General features: G+C 35.2%; 1 protein-coding gene and 2 long non-coding RNA genes across 7 annotated transcripts; all 3 read left to right on the top strand.

The window, feature by feature from the left end:
- The first annotated feature begins 1,445 nt into the window (after positions 1 to 1,445).
- On the top strand, positions 1,446 to 2,757 carry LOC149398254 (uncharacterized). Its single transcript, XM_089614528.1, has 3 exons — positions 1,446 to 1,899; positions 1,966 to 2,409; positions 2,723 to 2,757. Exons 1-3 carry the CDS (start codon positions 1,446 to 1,448, stop codon positions 2,755 to 2,757), a joined length of 933 nt encoding a protein of 310 aa, XP_089470654.1.
- A 7,268-nt stretch (positions 2,758 to 10,025) lies between these two features.
- LOC149398253 (uncharacterized) lies at positions 10,026 to 11,916 on the top strand. The gene is made up of 4 exons (XR_016297244.1): positions 10,026 to 10,339; positions 11,332 to 11,474; positions 11,677 to 11,711; positions 11,842 to 11,916. It is a non-coding gene; the product is annotated as an uncharacterized LOC149398253 (long non-coding RNA).
- A 140-nt stretch (positions 11,917 to 12,056) lies between these two features.
- On the top strand, positions 12,057 to 14,593 carry LOC149398252 (uncharacterized). 5 transcript variants are annotated; one of them, XR_016296940.1, is made up of 4 exons: positions 12,057 to 12,126; positions 12,235 to 12,335; positions 12,416 to 12,805; positions 12,986 to 14,593. It is a non-coding gene; the product is annotated as an uncharacterized LOC149398252 (long non-coding RNA). The 5 variants fall into 5 exon arrangements; XR_016296942.1 differs by lacking the exon at positions 12,057 to 12,126 and having other exon boundaries at positions 12,133 to 12,335; positions 12,986 to 13,476; positions 13,678 to 14,593; XR_016296941.1 differs by lacking the exon at positions 12,057 to 12,126 and having other exon boundaries at positions 12,133 to 12,335; positions 12,986 to 13,476; positions 13,575 to 14,593.
- Positions 14,594 to 21,581: the final 6,988 nt, after the last annotated feature.

Genomic DNA, 21,581 nt, shown 5'->3' with positions numbered 1-21,581 from the left:
ATTTAAAATATATCTATAACTTTTTTCTTATAGATATACATGATTTATATTTACATTACTTTCTCAATATTAAAAAAATGTAATAAAATAATTTTTTTCATATAATATTTTTCTATTACATTACAAATATTCTTTAAAATAATAAAAAGGAACAATATTATATATTTAATTATTTAGTCTATTTGTATAGATATTATATATATATATATATATATATATATATATATATATATAATACGTTATTAACATTGTCTCTATATATATATAGATTACACGTTATTATATAGTATGTATATATATATATGTTTATATATTAATATGTATATATTACAAATGTATATAAATTTATAGCAAAACATCACAAAAGCAAAGCAAGTAAGATAAAAAAAAAAAAATAAAAAATAAAAAAAAAAAAAAAAAAAAGTCTCACATTGTTTGTGAAGAACCAATTTTCTCATTCCAAAACACTATATAAAGAGCCATATTTTCTTCCATAATCCTCACTTGAACGGGCATTTTTAATTTCATTGAGTCTGCTCTATTAATAGTGAATTCGGCCCACGTCCATGGATTGACTAATTTTTTTTTATATCTGGACGATATTTTGCCGATTTTAGCCGATATTTTGGCTTAATTTTTGATATATCGCGATTTTAGCCGATATTTTATAAAACGGTAACGTTTATTAATGATATTTTACCGAGACTTAAAAAAAACAATATATCGATGATATATCCCTACATATCGCCGATATTTTGAACCTTGATTTCACCAATCTAATGAGAGGTTGTGGAAGCTTCGTGAACACGCCAAGTAATTCTTATGGAGAGAATCGCCACGAACTATTTCAATTTGGGGCTTTTTTGGTGCTATGGTGGTATTTCTTTTTACCCTCTCTTTGCAGAAGCTGCGAAAAGGAAATAGAGACCTGTGCACATCTCTCTTTCAGGTGCAAGTTTTACAAACGTGGAATTGAACAAACGGAGTGGTCTAGCTATGCCAATGAGTTTGTTGTTAGGCTAAATTGGAAGGACCAGTATGTTATGCGCAACAGTAATGATAGCCAGGGATGGTTAGGCCTTGCTCCTCAGAAAATTCAAGAGTGTGCATGGGATTTCGTAGATGGTGATAACAAAAATATTATGGAGTTGAAGGAATCGGTTAGATTAAGATTTTATTATAGCATTTACTCGGTCAAAGATTTGATATTATCGTGTAGATAATTAGTTTCCTTAGTTTCCTGATTTTGCATATATTTAGGAGTTAATACCGAGATTTGTATATCTCCTTGTAACCATACCGTGTAACCTCTATTTAAGGGGCTTTCTCATAAATCATCCGATTATTTCCATAAGCTTTCATGGTATCAGAGCATACTCCTTATGGAAAAATCGGCCAACCCTAAAACACAAAATACCTCTCCCTCTATTACCCAAATCATCAATATGGAAACATCCCATTCATCAGCCGTCCATTCGTCTATGCTCATAACCGGGCATAGACTTACCAGGCATAATTATCTAGAGTGGGCTCAGTCCGTCAAGCTTGCGATTGATGGGAGAGGAAAGCTCGGCCTCTTGACAGGTGAAACCAAGCAGCCAAAGGAAGGAGACGATGGATACACCACCTGGAGGTCGGAGAACTCACTGGTCATGGCATGGCTTCTCAATTCAATGGAAGCCTCAATTGCCAAGCCACACATGTTCCTGAAGACGGCCAAAGAGATCTGGGACTCAATCAGAGAGACGTACTCTGACCGAGAGAATGCCTCACAAGTCTTCGAATTAAAGACGAAACTGTGGCAATCCAGGCAGGGAGGACGAGACGTGACTACCTATTATAATGAGATGATGGTTTTGTGGCAGGAGCTGGACCAATACAGTGATGACACATGGGAGAGTACAGCAGATTGCACTCGGTAAAAAAAGCGTGAGGAAAATGACCGGGTTTATGTCTTTTTAACAGGTGTGAATCGTGATCTTGATGAGGTGAAGGGAAGAATTCTTGGTAGAAGACCGCTGCCCTCTATCCGAGAAGTCTTCTCTAAAATCCGAATCGAAGAAAATCAAAGAAAGATCATGCGTGGCACTGAAGGAACTGGCGATCAGATTCCGGAGACATCTGCTTTGTTTACACACGGAAACGAGGAGAAGAAGAAACTGTGGTGTGAACACTGCAAGAAGCCTTGGCATACAAAAGAGACCTGCTGGAAGATTCATGGCAAGCCAGCGGGATACAAGACGAAGAGAGAGAGAGCTCTTCAAGCTAATATGGCCGATACTTCTCAAGAGCAGTCAGCCAACTCCGAGCAGCCACCATTCACTAAGGCTCAGATAGATCAGATCCTAAAGATGCTACAAACCACACAAAAAGCCTCTAACTCTGATATTCCCTCGTGTTCCTTCGCAGGTCGTCTATCCTCTTATCTTTGCTCTAAAGAAAATAATGTTTGGGTTATAGACTCGGGTGCCACAGATCATATGACCTCAAATTCAAGCCTTTTTTGTCATATAAACCTTGTGCGGGAAATAGGAAAGTAAAAATTGCAAATGGTTCTCTTTCACCAATTGCAGGGACAGGAAAAATAAAAATATCTGATTCCATCTCCTTATCACAAGTCCTTCATGTTCCCAACCTAGCTTGCAATCTTGTCTCAGTGAGCAAAATTACCAAAGAGCTTAATTGTTGTGCCTACTTCTTACCTGATTCTTGCGTTTTTCAGGAACTAACAACGGGGAGGACGATTGGCAATGCTGAGGAGCATGATGGACTCTATTTCTTAGAAGATGGATCAGCCATGAATAAAATAGGTCAAAAGGCTTCTTGTCTTCAAATTTTTTCTTTCCCGGATAATAAAGAAGTGTATTTACAACACTTTAGACTAGGACATCCTAGTTTTTCTTATTTAAAAAAGTTGTATCCCAATCTTTTTATAAATAAACACCTTTCTTCTTTTCATTGTGAAATTTGTGCTTTAGCTAAACATCATAAAAGTAATTATCCTAGTCGGATTTATACTCATATGTCTCCATTTACACTAATTCATAGTGATATCTGGGGACCATCTAGAGTATCTACATCAAATCAGAAGAGGTGGTTTATGACTATAATTGATGACCATACCAGAATAAGTTGGGTTTACTTGCTAAAAGAAAAAAGTGAGGTTGAAACCATTTAAAAAAAAAAATTAACATGGTTCAAACTCAATACAATGCACAAATTAAAATGTTGAGGAGTGATAATGGTCGAGAGTATTTTTCAAAAAGTTTACAAAACTTTTTTGTTGAAAAGGTGTCATTCACCAAAGTTCATGTATTGATACTCCAGCTCAAAATGGTATTGCGGAAAGAAAAAATAGACATCTCCTTGAAGTTACGAGAACTCTTATGTTCTCAACTAAAATTCCAAAATATCTTTGGGGAGATGTTTTACTTCATGCTACATATCTTATTAACCGCATGCCCTCTAAAATATTGGATTTTAAAACTCCAATAGATGTTTTTCAAAAATATTTTCCTAACTCTCGAACCATTAACTCCATGCCATTGAAAATTTTTGGATGCACTGTTTTTATTAAATATCCTAATCGGACAGCAAGTAAACTCGATCCAAAAGGTAAAAAAATGTGTTTTTTTAGGAGTTCCACCTACTCAAAAAGGATATAAATGTTTTGATCCAACAACTAAAAAAATGTTTATCACCATGGATGTTGTTTTCTTTGAAAATGAAGCTTTTTATGATAGTTATCTTCAGGGGGAGAATCATAATGAAGATGCAAATTTAAAGTGTCTAGAGTTAGATTTTCTAAAAACGGATGAAATGGGTGATTTTTTAAAAAATAATGAAGATGGTGAAATGAATCCTAATTATAATATGGAACTTACTGATCAAATTAATGATCATGAAAGTCAAAGTGAACAACCTCACATTATAAATGAAGAAAGTGAATCTGGTAAAATAAAAAAGAGGAAGATTTTAAGTCCTTTTGACAAATTTTATACGAAGAGGAACTGGAATCAAGAAATAGAGGCTGTCATCGCTCCTACAGTAGATCATGAATCCGAGCCGGAAGTGGTTAATGAAAAAGGTAAAGAAATCCTAGAAAGCGATCTCCCTATAGCTCTAAGAAAAGAAAAAAGGTCTTGTACTATGACTCCTCTATATCCTATGTCTTCCTATGTCTCTAACACTCGTCTATCGGTGTCCTTCAATACCTTCACCACAAATGTGTCTTCTCTTGTCATTCCTAAAAGTATACAGGAAGCCCTATCTGAACCCAAATGGAAGGTGGTTGTTATGGAGGAGATGAATGCACTTGAGAATAATCAAACATGGAGGCTTGAAGAGTTGCCTCGTGGGAAACCGGTTGTTGGCTGCCGATGGGTATTACACCCAAGTTCAATGCCGATGGGAGTTTAGAAAGGTACAAAGCGAGACTGGTTGCAAAAGGGTATACTCAAACCTACGACATTGACTACATGGAGACATTTGCCCCAGTTGCAAAGCTGAATACAGTAAGAATCTTGCTCTCCATTGCCGCTAATATGGACTGGTCTCTTAGACAGCTAGATGTAAAAAACGCTTTCCTCAATGGGAAGCTAGAAGAAGAAGTCTATATGAGTCCACCTCCGGGATTTGAAGATGAGTTCGGTTCCAAAGTATGAAAATTGGAGAAAGCCATATACAGGCTGAAGCAATCTCCGAGGGCCTGGTTTGACAGATTTACTCAATTCGTGAAACGACAAGGATACAAGCAATCTCAATCGGATCATACCCTCTTCATAAAACACTCAAATGACCGTAAAGTGCCAATTCTGATTGTTTATGTGGACGATATAATTCTCACAGGGAATGATTTGATCGAGATGGAGGCTTTGAAAAGGAAACTTGCTACAGAATTTGAAGTAAAAGACTTGGGAGAGATGCGATACTTTCTGGGAATGGAAGTTGCTCGGTCAAAGAAGGGAATCTCAGCTTCGCGGCGCAAGTACATCCTCGACCTACTTCAAGATACTGGAATTAGTGCGTGCAAGCCTGCAGATACACCAATAGATCCGAACTTGAAGCTGGGAAATATCAAGGAAGGGGTTCCGGTCAACACACAGCAATATCAACGTCTGGTAGGCAGGCTAATCTACTTATCACACACGAGGCCAGATATTGCCTTTGCGGTAAGTATGATAAGCCAGTTCATGCACTGTCCATTTGAGGAACATCTTGAAGCGGCCAACAGAATACTACGCTACCTAAAGAGCTGCCCCGGAAAAGGTCTCATATTCAAAAAAAGGAGAAGACAGGGGAATTGAAGCCTTCACCGATGCCGACTATGCAGGGTCGGATGTGGATCGAAGATCTACTTCCGGGTATTGTACGTATGTCTGGGGCAACTTAGTAACATGGAGAAGCAAAAAGCAGAGTGTGGTGGCAAGGAGTAGTGCTGAGGCCGAATACCGATCAATGGCTAATGGAGTGTGTGAGTTGCTGTGGATAAGAAGAGTCCTTGAAGAATTGAAGCTAAAGATTGAATTGCCAATGAAGTTATTCTGTGACAACAAAGATGCAATAAGTATTGCTCACAATCCGGTTCAACATGGTCGGACGAAGCATATTGAAGTGGATCGGCATTTTATAAAGGAAAAACTGGACGCATGCGTCATTTGTATCCCATTTGTAGGAACAACCGAGCAAACTGCGGATGTTCTCACAAAAGGACTGTTTCGACCAATGTTTGAAAAGATGATTTCCAAGTTAGGCATGTATGATATATACTTGCCAACTTGAGGGGGAGTGAAGGAATCGGTTAGATTAGGATTTTATTATAGCATTTACTCGGTCAAAGATTTGATATTATCCTGTAGATAATTAGTTTCCTTAGTTTCCTGATTTTGCATATATTTAGGAGTTAATACCGAGATTTGTATATCTCCTTGTAACCATACCGTGTAACCTCTATTTAAGGGGCTTTCTCATAAGAAATAAAATCATCCGATTATTTCCATAAGCTTTCAGGAGTGTATAGGAATTACTAACAGCTGTAACGTTCGTATCAATGCACACTACTAAGGGCACGATCGAGCTTTAATGCTCAATGTTTAAAGCATTACCAGCCTTATCTATATACAAAACGTTCTAAAGAAAACTCTCTTCTTTTCGAGTCCTTTTTCTATTCCTTTATCGTCGTGGTAGATTTTGGCTGTGGTTCTAATTCGCCGGAGTTGGACATGTCACTTTTTGTTGTATCAGGGAAGGCTTTTCGCTTATTAAATTTAAATCAAACACCACTAGGAAGGTGATAAAAACTTTCAAGGAAACCATGCAACCGGCCTCGATGATCCTTTTTTTTCCTTCTAATGTTTGTTCATTCTGGTTAAGGTTAATTTATCCAGCCGGGTTTTTTTTTTAATCTCGTATTTGCTTTCCATATTATGTCAATCGTTTTTATTTTATTAGTTTTCTGAAATTACAAATTTATTTATTTATTTATTTTTCAGATTGTCCATATATAAAACATATTATTAGTAATATTTTCTGACACCAATCGCCGACAACGGAACTCGAGGCAGACGATGATGATTCAAGTGTGTTAAGTACTTTGAAAATAGTGGTTATACGTTTTGCAAGCAGTTCTGTGATTGAGACCTCACTCGGATGCGTGTTGTTCTCCTATGGGAAAAATATTTGGTTTTATGAACATATTCCGGGAGAGAGATGACGCACAACAACTAGGCCAAACCGAAGAATTACTCGCTTAACAATCATTAAGATGAAATATTAATCTCTGTGTTTTGGTTCTTTAAATATATATCTTGTGTGTTATATTTTAAATTGTCGTGTTTGGCTAATGTTTGATGTTTACGTATCCTTTTGTACTGAAATTGAGGAGTTTTAGGTTTCATTTTCATGGGGAGATTTATGCTTATTTTAAACTAGGAATTGTTGTTACACTGATTGGTTAATTTGTAGTTTAAAAAAAAAACTCTTTCAAGATGTCCTTAGGTATGTTACTAACATCGTGGAAAAATATGTTAGCATGTTTAGAGATCACACAGGATTTGATTTAATGAGTATTTTGCGCAACTTCTGTTTTTTTTTTAAGATACGCTTTTGATTTTATTTGCAAATAATTAATTTGTGGCGTTCTTCTACGAAATCTTAGCAAGGAATTGTGACAATAGTTAGACTCGTATAAAAAGAAAATATTATGCCCATAGGAAGCTAATTATAGGGGTGAAATCGGGTTTGGTTAGTCAGTTTTTTCATGTGCTATTGCTATCAATCCGAACCGCTACAACTAATTTTTAGTTTTAAAACTCAAACCCACCCGATTGAAAGGTAAAACCAAATCAAACCAACCCAAAAATAATCGAGGAGGCCCGCCGAGCCGGGGCGGTGGAATGTCGGGAGGCGACCGCAACCGAGAACGAGCCCCGGGGGATTAACTTCGACTTCTTCAACACCTTGTTTCCCCGTCTTGATGAAGGTGCGTTGTGAGCCAAGTGGCTTTTTATTTATATAGAGCGTATGTTTAGCGCTTTGCTTTTCCTTTTTCAGGATTTCATTGTGTTTCAGCGCATTTGCATTTAGCGCATACTTTTTTTATTCAGAGCGGTCGCTCTTTTTATTCATGAGATATTTTTTGCTTTCAAGTCGAATGCTATCTCGTTTTGAGTGATTTTGCTCGTATGTGCCTTCTGCGGAAGCCGCTATGACTCGAAGGACTTGTACCCTTGCCAATAGTTTCGGCAAGTTTGAGTCCCTAGTCGGGATTCATTCTCCACTCGTCTAGCGTTATGACTCGTCGTCATCTAGCGTTTGAGGTGGGTGGTGCTCGTGCCTGGTCAGGCATTGCTAAGCTTTCGCTGCCAAGGGCAACTTGCTACAGTTGACCGACCCATATTGAATGGCGATATCGGCACGTCGGGTTAGGCCGACGATTTTGGCGTGCCAAATTTTGGCTATCGCATTAGAAGTGGCCCAACGACATTGCTTCGTGCCATTTGGCGGCCGAAAGATGTCGCGCCGGGCATGGCCCGGGGGCTTCGTGTCCGTGCCATTGGCGACCAAACATATGTGTTGCGTCGGGTATGGCCCGACGACTTTTGGGTTCGTGTCATAGGCGATCGAATGCATGTGTTGCGCCGGGTATGGTCCGACGACTTTGGATTCGTGCCATAGGCGACCGAACATGTGTGTTGCGCCGGGTATGGCCCGGTGACTTTGGGTTCGTGTCATAGGCGACCGAACGCATGTGCGACTTTGGGTTCGTGTCATAGGCGACCGAACGCATGTGTTGCGCCAAATATGGCCCGGCGACTTTGGGTTCGTGCCATTGGCGACCGAACACATGCAATTACCCAAGTCTTGTTCGAACAATTATTTGTGAGTGATTGAGGTTGAGTTTGTTTATTGTGAAAATTTAAAGATCACGTATCATTACAAATGTGGATCAAACACTTGTTGAGTGATTTGAGTGGAATTGAGAGGATTCAGATTCAGGGGAGCCTAAAATTTAAATATAATGGTAGATTTAAGAAATTGACATTGAAGGGTGGATTATTCAATTAAGACCATTGTGTAATTCTCATACCATTGATTAGTAAATTTTCTTTTCACTAGGTATCATTTTTCGAACTCGGTTATCATTTTTGTGTGTTTTACTTTCATGTTTTACCATTGCACATCTAATTGTATTACATTGGTATAATCCACATTGTCACTATAATTGTTAGACATATTTGGTGACATCACGAAATAGAGACATGATTTTAATTCGTATCAAAGTGGGCACCCAGAGAGAGAGAGAGAGAGAGAGAGAGAGAGAGAGAGAGAGAGAGGAGAGAGAGAGAGAGAGAGAGAGAGATGAGTGAAAAATTAGGTTTAGAAAAAAAATAGTATTTTTGTTATTGAACGATAAGTCTACTAATAAAAATGTTTAAATATGAGTTTGACTGATTTTGATATATATATATATATATATATATATATATATATATATATATATATATATCACATCTACCAATTAGGAGTGTTCATCAAAACCGCCAAATTGAACAACCCGATCATCCAAACCAAACCGCACTCTTTTTTAAACCGCCCCATTAAAACTCGATGAAGTTTGGGTTGTTACCAATCCAAACCGCAATTGTTTCGGGTTGGTTTAGTTTTTTATAGTCGTGAGATCGGGTTGAATCAAACCAACCCGATAGTGTTAATTATCTAAAAAAATTTAGATTGCAAATATTTTATATATACAATTATTAAAAAAATATCATTTTTCTAATAATATTATAATTAAGTTAAAAAAATATTCAGTATTATACTTTATTATTTGCGACTACATAAAAATTTAGTATATAAAAATATGCTTTTTAATTTCAATACGTAAATTTTCTAAAGGTAAGTAAAATTTTGATTTTATTTGACAAAACGTTCTAGATATAATATATATATATATATATATATATATATGATTTTCATTCGAGTTATAACGTCATTTGTCAAGAATTATAATCCGAAAAAACCAATCCAAACCAACCCGATTATTTTCGAGTTGGTTTGGCTTGGTTTTACCTTTCAATTGGGTTGGTTTGAGTTTTAAAACTGAAAAATTAGTTATAGCGGTTGGGATTGATAGCACATGATAAAACCGACTAACCCAACCCCGATTACACCCCTACTACCAATAGATGTGTCAATTTTCCTTTAAATTATAAATCATATATCCTTCGTTGTTTTTCTCTAAGAAAATGTTCCACGATTTTATAAAATTTTACACACAAAAAATAACATTAATTTGGAAACAAACACGAGAGAATTCCTTTTGAAATTTTGCTTTGTCGTTACTTTTATAGCTTCTGTATGTCGTTTTAAGCCTTTGTCGTTTTGATTTTCAGTACTTTTCTGTTTTTTCTCAAATTGGGGTCTGTTGTTAATGTATATGTGTTTTTTTTTTTTTTGAAGGGCTAGAAACAATTCACTTGGCTTGTTCACTGACTACTAACAATTTTGACTTTTCAATATTAGTCAAAAATCACAAACCAACCCCTAAAGTCTGAGTTTGCCTCTCATTTGGGTGCTTAGAAAACCCAGGAAAACTCCCAAGCAAGAAAAAGAGATCTTGGGTATGCCTGAAGCTTAAGTTATCTCTCCCTGTCTGACCTTGAAAGGCATATTTCGATTCGTAAAGCTTGAAGCTTTTGTCTGACTAATTTTATTTTTCTTCCGAGATTGTTATTCAGAGTCCAATTAGAGATGAGTTTAGGCCTGAATAGTTGTTGTAGTTATGGGATAAATCCTCTCAGAATCTCGAGCCTCAAACCAACTCGCAAAATCACTCACGGTGAGCTTATTATCTCTTTGTCTTATTTATTTAATTATTTAACAGGCCATCAAATTTATGGCTTTTCTTTATAAATTGAAATAATTCTGTTGTTTTTTCAGTCTGTTAACCAGATGTGTAAATAATGAATATTAGTTATTTGTACAAGTTTTATATAGGGAAAATAACACATTTATACCATGTGTTTTAGTGAAATGTCGAGTTTAACCATCGGTTTTCAAAAATGTCGAGTTCATACCTTCTGTTTAACTAAAATGACGAAATTATACCATCTGTTTAACTAAAATGACGAAATTATACCTTGAAATAGACAACAGTGTCACGAATATTCTTTTTATTGACTTTTCATTAACGTTGACTATAATATTTATATATAAACACCAATTATCTTTATTCATTCGCGCCATATATGTAATTTATTTAAAAACTAAAAAATAAACAACAATCTCTTAATCGTGAAGAACACAGAAAGAGGCAAAGTGGGTAAACATCGATAGTTGATAGTCATCAAAATCGCATATTCAAACAGAGAATCCAGGATTTAGAGTTACAATTCGAACACGGAATGAATTCATTTCTTAGAAGGTATGAGTTTTATTATTTAATTTCAATTTAAGGTTATTTTTATTTCAAAATTGAAAATTTGGAAGTTAGGGTACTGATTTAGATTTGATTTGGTTTTTCTTATATAAGAGTTAATATCAATGAAAGAGAGATTTGTGACGCTGTTATTCATTTCAGGGTATAATTTCGTCATTTTAGTTAAACTGGGAGTATAATTTCGTCATTTTAGTTAAACAGAGGGTATGAACTCGACATTTTTGAAAATCGAGGGTTAAACTCGACATTTCACTAAAACACAGGGTATAAATGTGTTATTTTCCCTTTTATATAAAAGGAATAGAGTTTAGATTCATCTTTTACTTAGCAACTCAATGCAATGGCACAGTTTATAATCAACTATTTTGCTCTCTGAAAATGCAATTTTCAAGGTAAGCATTTTGTGCCGATGGCATCATCATCGTTGGAGAAGAGATCACCCGTGGAAGAGGATTGCTACCGAGATCTTGCCACGCTGTCGAAGAACGACAAGAGCGAAAGCTTTGCCTTTATGGTCTTGTAAATGCCATGGCTGGTAATTAATTCCAAATCGAGAATGAAAATTACAACATTCTAGTGAACTCTTTGCAATTTAGAATCTTGATAAGAAATTTTTGTTTTTGGCTATGTTGATGATAACTTGGAAAAAAAATCTGTAGATTATTTGTAAATATATTTTTCCCTTTCTAATTCATACTAGATGATTGTAACAAGTTCTATGTATATAATTTTTACAGTAGCGAATTTGGCTGCGGTGGATGTATCAAAGGCGGTTAGAACATGAACTACTCTCATTTCCTTTTCTTTCTTTCATTCCATTTTTAAGCATATTCGGTGTTGATCTCCTTTCGGTAAAGAATGTGTGTTATATGGGTATAAATCTCTCTTTATATGTGAATTAGGAAAATTTGGAATCGGTTTATACTCTGTCCGATGGAGGCGTTGGAGATATCTTCGGAGGGCTCCTATTTTCGGCGTTGGAGATATCGGTTTATAGTTGAGAAGATTTACGATTCGAAGAAATTTGCCTAACATTGTCTTAACTTTCTCTTTCACTCTCTTCTTATTTATATAAAATAATTGCCTAACATACCGATCTTCACGTTGTCACGCAGATAATCGAGCTACGACTGCCTTCTTTCTTCGACAATTTCGATGCTCGGTCCGCTGCTGCGAATTTCCCCTCGGTTACTTCTCAATCGCCCTTTGACCCCAACTTAATCTCCTACCTATAAATATACATGTATTTATATACCTTAAAATGATACGATTTTTTTAAAATGAATTGAAAAAAGGCGGGCAAGCATATCTAGCCGGGCTCACATTTGCTCTAGCTGCCTCGCCTTGTAGTACCCCAGTGCTCGCCACTCTTCTCGCGTAGGTAGCTACTTCTAAGGTAACACCCTTTTAGTCCGCTTAGGAAGTGCTTAATTTTTTTTTTTATACAGATTCAATTATTTAACACTCATTTTCTAGTGGCACAAACCATTGGGGACGCGAGCGAGGAGTGTTGCACGTCGTCGGTCTGTCTTTTAATGTTCTTTACAGCACTCTCTTCTCTCTCAGCTATGGATGGATCTTTTAACGGAACGACCCATCCACCGCACCCGAGTCGATGGAGCAACAATCAAATCTCTCACTCTGAACCTGACAGAGCTCACTCTGAACTGTGGATATATGCGCTTCCGCTCTTGGAGTTGTTGGACCTTTCTGAAAACCAATTCTCCGGTGAGATCAGTGAGTTTAAAACCACTCCGTTGACCAGGCTTTCCTTGGGGGAGAATCAACTGCAAGGTGTCATCCCAAAATCAATATTTCGGCAACCGAATCTCATGAAGCTGGATCTTTCATCAAATAGTCTCAAAGGTACGTTTGCTTTAGGAGGTATTTCAATGCTTAAAAAGTTCAATTCTCTAGATCTTTGTTCAGCCGACCTATTGTCTTTGACTTAGGATTTACAACTCTTTTACCTACATACATAGACCAAAACTTCCATGGTGCAATTCTTGAACTATTCCGTTTTCACAACAAATAATTTGTTATCAGGAGAAATTCCGCTTTCCATTTGCAACTCGACATCACTTCACAATCTCGATTTGTCGCACAACATCATAAGCGGCAAAATTCCTCGGTGCATGTTGAATTTAAGTAATCTTTATATCTTGAGTCTAAAGGCGAACAAACTTCACGGGACCGTCTCAGCGAACATCGGCTATAACGTTGTCTATGTCGGTCTCAGTTCCAACTTTTTTTCAAGTTCTTGTCCGATTGCACTGAACAACCCATACTTGCTTATATCCAAAAAAATAGTTTAACGGGAGGAGTCCCAGAGTCAGTTTGTTCCATGGAAAGCCTCATAATGCTCGATTTATCCGACAACGAGTTGAGTGGCACAATCCCTTGGTGCATGGGAAACATCAGTGATAGTCTTGAAATATTTTATCTCCAAAGGAACAAATTCCAGGGATCCATTTCACTGGTGTTTTCAAGGAAAAGCGAGTTGACCAGTCTCCATCTTAACGGGAACCAGTTTGAAGGTGCGTTGCCAATATCTCTGCCAAACTGTACGAAACTCTCGACCTTGGAAACAATCTGCTGAATGACACGTTCCCCAATTGGCTCGAATCTTTACCAGATTTACAGGTCTTAGTCCTAAGGGCCAACAGGTTTCACGGCCCGATAGAAAATACCGCGGCCAAGTTTTCATTCCCAAAGCTGATAATTATGGATTTGTCCAGGAACAAGTTCACCGGAGATCTTCCAATCAGATACTTTGAGAAGTCCCAAGTTATGCCGGTGGGACTAGAAAGCGCTGATTCGAGCTAAGTTGGAGCAACAAGGAATGACGGCCAATATTATCAAAATTCCACGGTGGTGTCCATGAAAGGCTCAGACATTGAGCTGATTAGAATCTTGATCATATTCAGGGTCCTTGATTTTTCCGTTAATAACTCCACGGGAGAGATTCCTTCTGTAGTTGGGAAGCTTTGAATCACTGAAGGGTCTCAACTTATCTCACAATTCCCTCAGAGGTTCGATCCCGTCGTCCATGAGAAACAGCTTGTTGGTCACATTCCCTCTGAGTTGGTGGACATACCCGGGATTTAATTCTTGAACCTTTCACACAACCGTCTCACGGGACCCGATCCCCATCGGCAACCAGTTCAACACCTTCACCAACGATTCCTACATCGGAAACCTCGATTTGTGTGGGTTTCCTATGTCTGAAACTTGCGGCGGAAAATCGGCACCAACTGATCTCGAGCCGAAAAATGATGATGACGATTCAAGTGGGTTCAGTATTTGGAAATTAGTGGTGATGGGTTTTGCAAGCGGCTTTGTGATCGGGATATCCATCGGATACGTGTTGCTGTTCTCCGACGGCAAACTTAGCTGGAGTTCTGAATGGATTCTGGCAGAGCGACGACGTATGAGAGCTAGGCCGAACCGCAGAATGTCGCGCTCACCGATCACTTAAAGATTAATATTAATCTGTGTGTTTCACTTCTCTTAGTATATATCCTTTGTGTTTTTTTTTTTCAGTGCCTCTGTTTTCATTGTATTTTAAAATCCGATGTATGTTTGGCTAATGTTTGATGTTAATGTACCCCTTCGTAATGAAATTATATTTGGAGTTGTAGCTTTCTTTTTTCAGTTGAGTTTTATGCTTATTTTAAACAAAGATTTATTTGCATATTTAATTATTGTTAAAAATATAAATAAATAATAAAAAGTTCTATAATTATATAGTTATATAAAAAAAATTAAATTTGCATAATAGCCAATGTTTGATTAATTATAGTTAATTAGCCATTGATTCGATAAAAAAATTGATTGACAATTTTTCCTAGATAACTTTCTCTCATTGACAAGTAATGAGCGGAAATCATTTAAGAAAAATTGCCAATTAATTATTGTTAATAAAATCAGTTAGTAATTAATTATTATTAATCAAATATTGGCCTATTTAACCAGCAATAAATTAGATGTGGCTTAGTTGCTAATAATTATTTTTAAAAAGTGCTACGTTTCATTCCCGACCTGTGTATGTCGTTCCCAATAATCCCATTGAAAATTCAGGAATTAAAAATTCTAGTACTGTATATTTCCATTTTCACCACCAATGTAGCAATGTATAATTAAGCTAGTTGTTACTAAAAGAAGAGATTCAATTAACTTAGGTTAACCTTTAACCGAAAATTTAGGTTAAAGGTTAACCGTTTAACCGATTTTTTTTAATTAGGTTAACCGAAATTAACCGAATTAACCGAATTATTTTAATATATTTTATTTAATATTTAAATTTATTTAAGAAATTAATGCCTTTAATTTCATTATAATTAAATTAATTAGTAAATTGATATAATTAATTTTTAAAAAATTATTATAAATTCGTATATAAATTTTAATAAATTTCAGTTTAACTAAATTAAATTTTGTTAATAGATATTATTAATTATAATTAAAGTTAAATTAATTAATTTAATTTGAAAAATAATATATTTTATTTTTTTTATTTAATAAGTCTTATAATCTAGGTTAACCTAGGTTAACCGAAAATTAACCGGTTAAAATTAACCGAACGGTTAATTTTAACCGAAATCGCGGTTAAAATTAACCGTTCGGTTAATTTTAACCGGTTAATTTAGGTTAAAAAATAAATAAAAAAGATTAGTTTAACCGAATTTGCATCTTTAGTTGTTACATTCGGTATTTAATTTCAGAGCAATTTGGCCAACCTGAGCTCTCAATAAAGCTAAAACATTTATTGGAAATTATATGTGTAGGACATTGACATATATTTCCATTTTCACAACAAATGTAACAATATGTATAATGAAGCTAGTTGTTACTATTGGTATTTAATTTCAGAGCAATTTGGCTAACCTGAGTTCTCAATAAAGCTTAAACAGTTTTTGGAAATTATGTGTGTAGGAGATTGAGGATCTTTGAATAGTCAGGGATCTTTCCAAAAACGAACATCGATGGACCCATCACAAACTTTCTTTCCAAGCGACTCTAGTGAAGAAGTCCTCGCCTCACTGACCGAGTAATGAGATTCCCAAGGGCTTTTGACTATTTTGTTTTCAACTAATTTCAAATAATTATAATTATTTTTAAATTCATTAGATTACAGATTTTACTTAAAAAAAAAATTAATATGCGAAGTTATCATACACAAAAAAAAAAAAAAAACACAAAAAAAAAAATATTATGCTACACGAATTTTTTTTGTGAGAGTATATTGGAAACTTATTTTATTCAAGTCTTTTTAAATTCAAATAAACCAACATATATTTTACCTTTTTGATATTTTGCATTGTCGTACTTTTATAGGTTTTTTTATGCCGTTTTTAGGCCTCTGTTCGTTTTTATTTTATTTTATGAAAGGTAATAGGATTGTACCCACTACTTTCACTCTTTGAAGTGAACGTGTAATTGATTGTACCCACTACTTTCACTCTTTGAAGTGAGCGTGTAATTGATTGTACCCACTACTTTCACTCTTTGAAGTGAGCGTGAAATTACGAAGTAAGTTATGATAGGTAACACAAACTTTGTGCTTTTAAGTTTTGGTTTTTTGTTCATTTATTTTTCCTGTCATTTTTTTCTGCCTTTGTACTTTTCTGTTTTACTCAAATTGGACGTCCGTTGTTGTTGATGTATACATGGCTACAAAGAATTCACTCGACTGTTCAGTGACTACCAACAATTATGATTTTTTTAATAATCAATAATTACAAACCAACTCAAAAATAAATAAAAAAAATTAATAATCTAATTTTTCCTCTCTATAGAGTGCTTAGAAAAGCCCAGGAAAACTTGGAAGAAAGAAAAGAGAAATTGGATGTCTCTTGAAAGTCCTATTTTTATTTGTAAAGCTTCAAGCTTTTGTCTGATTCTTTTTTTTTTAAAATAAAAAATTGATATTGTTATTCAAAGTCCAATTAGAGATGAGTTTAGACCTTAATAGTATTAGCAATATTATATCAATATTGACGAAAATACAAGACAAATTGCATGGAAGGAAAATGAAACGGAAATAACAAATTACAAATAAAAACCGGCTAAACCTTAGAACTGGAAAAAACCAAATTGGAGAAGATGGATAGAAACCAAATTGAACTTTGCAATAAAAAGAACGCCCGAGATCGAGACAATTCCGGAAACCCGAACCCGAGCCCGAGCCCCGCCAAACTCGGCTCGACGGCGGCGGCGCGTGTGAAGGGTTAAGGGTTAACCCACACACACTCTCCTCTCTTGCACTTAGATATCCACTAATTAAAGTTATGCTAGGTTTTTAGGCCTATGTTCGTTTTTATTTTATTTTATTTTATGACAGGTAATAGGATTGTACCCACTATTTCACTCTTTGAAGTGAGCGTGAAATCACGAACTAAGTTATGCTAGGTAACACAAACTTTGTGCTTTTAAGTTTTGGTTTTTTTGTTCATTTATTTTTCCTACCATTTGTTCTGCCTTTGTACTTGCTGTTTTACTCAAATTGGACGTTCGTTGTTGACGTATACATGGCTACAAAGAATTCACTTGACTGTTAGTGACTACCAACAATTATGATTTTTTTAATAATCAATAATCACAAACCAACTCAGAAAAAAAATAATAATCTAATTTTGCCTCTCTTCAGAGTGCTTAGAAAAGCCCAGGAAAACTTGGAAGAAAGAAAAGGGAAATTGGATGTCTGAATAAAGATGCAAATTCGGTTAAACTAATCTTTTTTATTTATTTTTTAACCTAAATTAACCGGTTAAAATTAACCGAACGGTTAATTTTAACCGCGATTTCGGTTAAAATTAACCGTTCGGTTAATTTTAACCGGTTAATTTTCGGTTAACCTAGGTTAACCTAGATTATAAGACTTATTAAATAAAAAAAATAAAATATATTATTTTTCAAATTAAATTAATTAATTTAACTTTAATTATAATTAATAATATCTATTAACAAAATTTAATTTAGTTAAACTGAAATTTATTAAAATTTATATACGAATTTATAATAATTTTTTAAAAATTAATTATATCAATTTACTAATTAATTTAATTATAATGAAATTAAAGGCATTAATTTCTTAAATAAATTTAAATATTAAATAAAATATATTAAAATAATTCGGTTAATTCGGTTAATTTCGGTTAACCTAATTAAAAAAAATCGGTTAAACGGTTAACCTTTAACCTAAATTTTCGGTTAAAGGTTAACCTAAGTTAATTGAATCTCTTCTTTTATGTCTGAAACTTCTCATTCTCTCTCTGTCTGACCTTGAAAGTCCTATTTCTATTCGTAAAGCTTGAAGCTTTTGTCTGATTCGTTTTTTTTTTTTTAAATAACAATTGATATTGTTATTCAGAGTCCAATTAGAGATGAGTTTAGACCTGAATAGCTGTTGTGGTTATGGGATTAATCCTATCAGAATCTCGAACTTCAAATCCACTCGCAAAATCACTCACGGTAAGCTTATTATCTTTTGTATAATAACCAATTTTTAGTAAATTTTCTGTAAATAGTCACCTTATTTACGGCACTAAAAAATACAAAAAAAAAACCCCAAAATAGATGTATTTTTTAATGTTGAGGTGGTTATTTACAAAAAAATTACAAAAAATTGATTATTTAGCAATTCTTAGACTTTCGGTGACTTATTTGACTAATTTTTTGTTTGATCTATTCATTTTATTTATTTAAATCTTTATCAGGGCATCAAATTTATGGCCATTCGTATTTAGTCTGTTGGCTGGTCTATAGAGTGACCAAGAAAAAAAAAAAAAAAAAAAAAAAACAAAGGCACAAATTATAAAAAACTGCTTTGCTCTCTGAATGCATTTTTCAATGTAAGAATTTTGTGCAAGAGATCACCGGTGGAAAAAAAATTGCTTCCGAGATCTTGTCACGCTGTCGAAGAACGACAAGAGCGAAAGCTTCGCGTTTATGGCTCTTGTGAATGCCATGGCTGGTAATGAATCTCATCCTTTTTCTCGACGAATGAAAATTACAACGTTTTAGTAAACTCTTTAGAATCTTTCTAATACATATCGTACATCAATCAATGAAACAGTACAAGTGATATACACACAACCCCTAACTCAATAACTGCCTTAGCTTCTCAGCTTCAATCTCAGCCATCCAAAGCCATCTAATCTCCACCACTCGCTTAGCCATGTCAGCTAGTGAGTCTTCAAGCCAGCAGTCGTTCCAGTTTGGTGCAGTGACAGTCGTTTCTTGTTAGGGTTTTAAATCCTTTAAAAAAATCCTAATTCAATTCAAGAGAACCAAAACTAAAGATCTTAATAGCGGAAGCGTACCTGAATCAATGGATTGCAAACACCAAGAGTTGAATGGTCTTCCAATTGCAGTTTACCTGAGAGTCTGGAGAATTCTTGTTGATGGGGATACAAGAAAAGATCGTACGTACTGCAATCAGGGATCTACCCTGTTATTAATAACTGTCAGTCAGTTACTAATAACTATTGTTTATTTCTAATTTGGCCCCTCATCAAATTAGATTAGCACTTATGGTGGCCACATAATAACTTCATGACAAATATGTCCTTAAGTCACAAACTTTATTCTAAATTAGACCACATCAATTTTGACTTAATTAATAATGACCCAACACATTTATTTAATGACATTAGTAGTCCCAAAATTATTCCAACAATCTCCCACTGGACCTTAGCGCGCAGAAAATGTTTGTCATTATCATGATGTGACATATTACAATCTCGTCCATCAATTACATCAATATAGGATCAAAGTTGTTTTCGTTGTATCAATCACAACTAAACACGTCAATGGTCACATACATCAATATAATCAAATGACATAGATCAATCATGAATATGTGGTAGATAAAATTATATGCAAGGTGATCTATTCATATCAATTTTATCCGATCCTACTTCAAAGAGATCAAGTTATATCATGGATATGCAAAGTGTCATAAACTAATACCATAAATCTGATCAGAAACAATAAATATGTGTGTTTACAAACAACACAAGCAAACATAAAGCACACCACATAAATAAAACAAATAAACAAACTCCCACCGAATCTAGATATCCTGAAGCTCTACAACACCTATATGAGAAGTGTGTTCGTGAAAGACCTTCGGTGGTAGACCATTTGTAAGAGGGTCCGTTATCATGGAGTTTGTTCCTAAATACTCTATGTAAATCTCTCCACTTTGCACTCTTTCCTTAACAACTAAGAACTTGATGTCGATATGTTTCGACTTCATCAAGCTCCTGTTGTTGTTGGAATACATTACGGCTGATTTATTGTCACAATATAACTTAAGCGGTCTTTCAATTCCTTCCACAATACGCAGCCCCGTGACAAAATTCCTCAGCCATATACCATGGTTGGAGGCCTCATAACATGCTACGAATTCTGCTGCCATGGTGGATGAAGTGTATAAGAGTTTGTTTTGCACTCTTCCATGATATAGCTCCACCACCCAACAGATAGACATAGCCTGATGTGGATCTCCTACTATCTTGGCATCCCGCAAAATCGGAGTCAGAATAACCAATGATCTCCAAAAGGTCTGACCTCCTATATGTGAGCATGTGATCTTTTGTTCTTTTCAAGTACCTCATGACTCGTTTGGCTGCTTTCCAATGATCCATACCTGGATTGCTTAAGTATCTGCCTAAAACTCCAACAATATACGCAATATCTGGACGCGTACAAACCTGAGCATACATAAGACTCCTAATTGCCGAAGCATAGGGAATCTTTTCCATTGCTTGAATCTCAAGAATTCCTTTAGGACATTGATTGAGACTGAATTTAAGAGGGAGAGATATAAGGACCAGATGGACAACCAAGTCATCCGATAACTCAAGTTTGAGTCCTTTAAGCTTTGAAGCAATATGAGACATTTTCATAATGTACTCCCTTATGTTTTCATTGCCCTTGAACTTCATTGAAATAAGCTTCTTTAAAAGAGTGCTCGTTTCAGTCTTATCGCTCTTTTCAAAGCGCTTTTCGAAGAAAATCTTTGGCATTGGTGATCTGTTCAGACACCGCACCCCTAAAAGCTTCAGGTATGCCGCGCTTGATGATCATAAGACTCATTCGGTTAGAACGGTCCCACTTCTCATAGATCCGCCTATCATCGGCGGAACTAGCATCCGTAAGAGAAGCCGGCTTATCCATTCTAAGCGATAAGTCAAGATCCATGCAGCCAAGTACAATCATCATGTTCTCCTTCCAATCCTTAAAGTTGTTACCATTAAGGACCGAAACCGAATTGAAATTAGCAGATACAATAACAACAGCTGAAATAGAACAATACAATCACATAAACATATATACACAAAAAAATTAACCTTAATAAACAATAAAATTCAAATAATGGTAAATCCTATCTCAAGATACCTAATGCAACATCAATATCAAGTCTTTGGACAATAATATTAACTGCTAATGGTAATCTTGTAATGATCAAACACTAACAATAAGGCTCGTAAAAAATTAACCTATCTTTGGATCGATCAATTATTCACAAGTAAAACTTTACAATTGTTACATGTTTATTATCACAAATATGTATATGTAATTTGGTCAGTCACTAATCTTCTTTTGGGCCGACTAGTATCCGCATAAATTAACA

Source organism: Urtica dioica, chromosome 5 (genome assembly GCF_054948205.1).
Source record: "Urtica dioica subsp. dioica isolate 48M chromosome 5, U.dioica_male_clone48M_v1_H2, whole genome shotgun sequence".
Lineage (NCBI taxonomy): Eukaryota > Viridiplantae > Streptophyta > Magnoliopsida > Rosales > Urticaceae > Urtica > Urtica dioica.
Note: the sequence above shows the minus strand (reverse complement) of the source record. Positions and strands in the feature narration are given on the sequence as shown.